Source organism: Piliocolobus tephrosceles, chromosome 8 (assembly GCF_002776525.5).
Source record: "Piliocolobus tephrosceles isolate RC106 chromosome 8, ASM277652v3, whole genome shotgun sequence".
Lineage (NCBI taxonomy): Eukaryota > Metazoa > Chordata > Mammalia > Primates > Cercopithecidae > Piliocolobus > Piliocolobus tephrosceles.
This window is the reverse complement of record NC_045441.1, coordinates 45614522-45619477: the sequence shown is the minus strand read 5'-3', so window position 1 is coordinate 45619477 and position 4956 is coordinate 45614522. Positions and strand designations below refer to the sequence as shown.

The 4956-nt window shown below is 35.6% G+C and overlaps 1 protein-coding gene across 2 annotated transcripts in view; it reads right to left on the bottom strand.

Annotated features, from left to right (window-relative positions):
* Window positions 1-4956, bottom strand: part of LOC111529379 (zinc finger protein 85) — a 46882-nt gene that overhangs the window by 3064 nt on the left and 38862 nt on the right. Inside the window, exon 5 of one of the 2 annotated variants that reach the window (XM_026447719.1) lies at window positions 3-1124. In XM_026447719.1, the coding sequence (XP_026303504.1) occupies window positions 3-1124 (1122 nt within the window). The remainder of the gene's footprint in view (window positions 1-2; window positions 1125-4956) is intronic. The other variant, XM_026447718.1, reaches the window with a different exon arrangement.

Genomic DNA, 4956 nt, shown 5'->3' with positions numbered 1-4956 from the left:
CTCTGAAGTATGAATTTTCTTATGTGTAGTAAGGTTTGAGGATTGGTAAAAAGCTTTGCCACATTCTTCACATTTGTAGGGTTTCTCTCCAGTATGAATTTTCTTATGTTCAGTAAGGTTTGAAGACTGGCTAAAAGCTCTGCCACATTCTTCACATTTGTAGGGTTTCTCTCCAGTATGAATTATCTTATGTCTACTAAGGGTTGAGGAGCAGTTAAAGGCTTTGCCACACTCTGCACACTGGTAAGGTTTCTCTCCCGTATGAATTCTCTTATGTATAGTTAGGTTTGAGAATCGGTTATAAGCTTTTCCACATTCTTCACATTTGTGGGGTTTCTCCCCAGCATGTATTCTCTTATGGTTAGTAAGATTTGAGAATAGGTTAAAAGCTTTTCCACATTCTTCACATTTATAGAGGTTCTCGCCAGTGTGAAGTATCTTTTGTGTGGTAAAGTGTGAGGACTGGCTAAAGACTTTGTCACATTCTTCATATTTGTAAGGTTTTTCTCCAGTATTAATTATTTTATGTATACTAAGGCGTGAGGCCTGTTTAAAGGCCTTGCCACATTCTTCATATTTGTTGGGTTTCTCTTCAGTATGAATTATCTTATGCCTAGTAAGTTGTGAGGACTGGTTAAAGACTTTGCCACATTCTTCACATTTGTAGGGTTTTTCTCCAGCATGAATTCTCTTATGTTTACTAAGAGCTGAGAACCAGTTAAAGGCTTTTCCACATTCTTCACATTTGTAGGAATTCACTCTAGTATGAATTCTTCTATGCTGAGTTAGTTGTGAAAGAATGCAAAATAATTTGCCACATGCTTTACATTTGAAGTGTTTGTTTCGTGTATGTCTTCTCTTATATCTATTTGAATTTGAAAATTTATCAAACACTTTCACATATTTATTACATTGGAATATTTTGCTTGGTGTAGCTGTCAAACATTGTTTAACTGTATTATGACCTCCTTTGTGCCCCATACACTCATCCACATGTTTAAAGCCTTTTCTTAACTGTAAATTCTCATATTCACATCTTCCATATCTTCTCAGTGTCACTTTTTGGAAAGAATCTTTTATGTTCTGCTCTGGCCAAAGGTCTTGGGCAAAATGAAAAGACATTACTGAAAGAAATCAAAATAAGAAATTACTCCACTTGCTAGATTCACATAAAAGTACTTTACAAATCTAATCTATAAAATTGTACAAACTACATAAGCAAGATTGCATAGCAAAATACCACAGGCTCTAATTTCTTCATAGACACATAAATGTAACAAAAACATAATGACCAAAATACATTTGTGGAAAATGTATAAATGAGTTCGGTGTGTGCAGTGCCCCAGGTGAGCACAATGCAAAGAGCCACAGAGAAGAGACAAGTCTGTTTTATTTACCAACAAAGTTCTTTCTGTTCCCCAATATAACACAGTGCCTTTAGAAGTAAATTGCCTACTCCTAGTTTTTCCTTTTTAAAGAAAAGAAAAATAAACATATACATCTTCATTTCTGGCTTCTACATGCCTTCGCAGACATTGGTTTCTGTCTCCTGTGACACAGAGGGCTGAAAGAAATGGTGGTATACTTTGGAATGACATTTTGAGTCTGCTGAGATCAAAGGTAAATGTTACAGCAGTGAAGAGACTGCAGTACTACATACAGGTAACAGTTGTAGCAAGTGATTACTGACTATCAAGAAGAAACATGAACAAACTCTTTTAACTGAAAAAAAAAAGCTAGAAAATTTCAGACAAGACACATCCTAAGAACATGTCTGAAAGACTCTCAGAATCACTACTCGAGACAAATGGTTTCCGACTATGCCAGGACAAAGCTACATTATAAAGATTGTGACAGACAACTTGTTTTTAATTTACAAATTTCAATTAAAGATTACAATGTATAAAAAATATTAGGGCAATACAGCCCCACAAAAATTATACAATTTTCAGAAAGCAACCATTAAAAACTAAAAATATACAGATTAATTTTTAAAATTTAAAATAAATTGAATAATACTCCATGAGTGAATAGGAATACAAACTATTGAAAATCAGAAAAATGAGAATACCAACAAAAATATTAAAAATAGCAAAAAACAGAAGTTGTGGAAGTAAAAATACAAAAAACCCAAAAATATCAAAGAAAAATTAATGTAAAAATAAAGACAACAAACAAACTAGAATACACACAAAGACATATATAAAACATATATAAGCAAAATTTCAAAAGTCACAGACAAGAGAATCTTGGGAACTGCAAGATGAAAGTGATATGTCATTTATAATAATAGTCTTATAAGATAGCCAGTGAATCAGGCCAGAAGGGGAGTGTGATATAGTCAAAGTGCTGAAAACAATAGCTGTCAAGTGAGAATACCAACAACTGTCCTGCCAAATAAAAGAAAAACACCTTCCAAAATAACAAAATTCAGCTGGGTGTGATGACTCATGTCTGTAATCCCAGCACATTGGGAGACCAAGGTGAGTGGATCACCTGTGGTCAGGAGTTCGAGATCAGCCTGATCAACATGGTGAAACCCCATCTGTACTAAAAATACAAAAAATAATTAGTGAGACATGGTGGTGCACTCCTGTAATCCCAGTTACTTGGGAAGTAAGAGACAGAAGAATCGCTTGAACCCAGGAGGTGGAGGTTGCAGTGAGCCGAAGTCACACCACTACACTCTAGCATGGGCAACAAGAGTGAAACTCCATCTCAAAATAAATAAATAAATAACAAAATTCTGAAAATGTATTTTGGTGCTGCCTATGACCTACACATCGAAGATGCTGAAAGGAGTTCCTTCCACTGAAAATAACATGATACAAGAAAACGGCACATAATCATGAAAATACATGACTTTTGGCCAGGTACAGTGGCTCATGCCTGTAATCCCAGCACTTTGGGAGGCTGAGGAGGGCAGATCACAAGGCCAAGAGATCGAGACCATCCTGGCAAACATGGTGAAATCCTGTCTCTACTAAAAATACAAAAATTAGCTGGGTGTGATGGTGCATGCCTGTAATCCCAGCTAGTCAGGAGGCTGCAGCAGGAGAATCACTTGAACCCGGGAAACAGAGGTTGCAGTGGGCCAAGATCACACCACTGCACTCTAGCCTGGTGACAGAGTAAGACTCCATTTAAAAAAAATAAATAAATAACTTTCTGGGAAAGATATGTACATACATAAAAACAGAATTTCACAGCATTATCATAATGGTGCATAAAGCATTTTTAATTATTCTCTAAAATGTGAAAGATAAAAAGCGCAATTATTATAAACACCTGCTAATGAATATACAACATATAAAGATATAATTACCAACATCAATGACAAAGTTGAGGGCAGATGTAATGAATAAGAATTTTCATATGCAAATAAAGTTGATTTTTTACTAGATTATAATATACTGTTTTATCTTGTGGAGGTTTTATGTAATCGCCAAGGAACCACAAAGAATATATCTGTGTAGATACACAAAACCAAGTAAGAAAGAAATAAAAGCATATAAATACAAAAATCAAAAGACACAAAGGAAGAAAGAAAGAGAGAAAATAAGGGACAAAGATACAAGAATCAAATTAAACAATAATGTTAGCAAGTCTTTCTGTTTCAGAAGATTATTTAAATATACACATAATTAACTTTACTTAAATATCTATATATTAAATCAAGAGACAAACTTTTGGCCAGGCATGGTGGCTCATACCTTTAATCCCAGCACTTTGGGAGGCTGAGGCAGGTGGATCAACTGAAGTCAGGAGTTCAAGACCAGCCTGGCCAACATGGTAAAACCCCATTCAATTGAAAATACAAAAATTAGCTGGGCGTGGTGGCAGGTGCCTGTAATCCCAGCTACTCAGAAGGCTAAGACAGGAGAATTGCTTGAACCTCAGAGGCAGAGGTTGCAGTGAGCCAAGATCATACCACAGCACTTTAGCCTGGGCAACAAGAGCAAAATTCCATTTCCCAAATAAATAAATAAAGACATACATTCAATAATGGGATTAAAAATTTTTGAAAACCAAGATCCAACTTGACTTTCTACAAGAGTCAGCTGAGACCTAATTATAAAACAAGACTGAAAGTGGCATGATGGATGTATATATTCTACACAAATATTAACAAAATGAGAAAAGATGTCCAAAAAATTACACAAGCTACATCTTAAGTCAAAAACTGTCATATTTTATAAAATGTACTTTAAGTCAAAACTCCAAAGAGAAACATTAAACAATAATAGATTCATTTACCAGGAACCTATGACAAATTTGTATATACAAGTGTGTGTTGTGTGTGTGTGTATCTCACTGTTTCAAACACATAAAGCAAATACTAACAGAATAAAAGATACACATAGAGAGCAACATAATTATAGTAGGATATTTCAATACCCCACTTTCTGTAATAAAAATAAAGACAGAATATAAGGGAAGAGAGGACTCAAAGGCAGTAAAAAACAGATATATTTAACAGAAATATAGAGAACACTTCTCAAGAACATTAGGATGTACACACTTTTCAATAGCTTATACAACATTCTCCTTGACAGACCACCTGGGAGGCCAAATAAGAAGTCTTAACAAATTTTATAAAACTGAATTTTTATGGATTACTTTCTATGACAAAAATGAAATGAGAATATAAAACAATAATAGAAAAAAACTGAAAAACTGGCTGGGTGCAGTAGCTTACGACTATAAGGGAGGCCAAGGCAGGAGGATCACGAGGTCAGAAGATTGAGACCATCCTGGCTAACAGGATGAAACCCCGCCTCTACTAAAAATACAAAAAAAAAATAGCTGGGCACGGTGGTAGGCGCCTGTAGTCCCAGCTACTCGGGAGGCTGAGGCAGGAGAATCACTTGAACTTGGGAGGTGGAGGATGCAGTGAGCCAAGATCGCACCACTGCACTCCAGCCTGGGTGACAGAGTGAGACTCTGTCTCAAAAA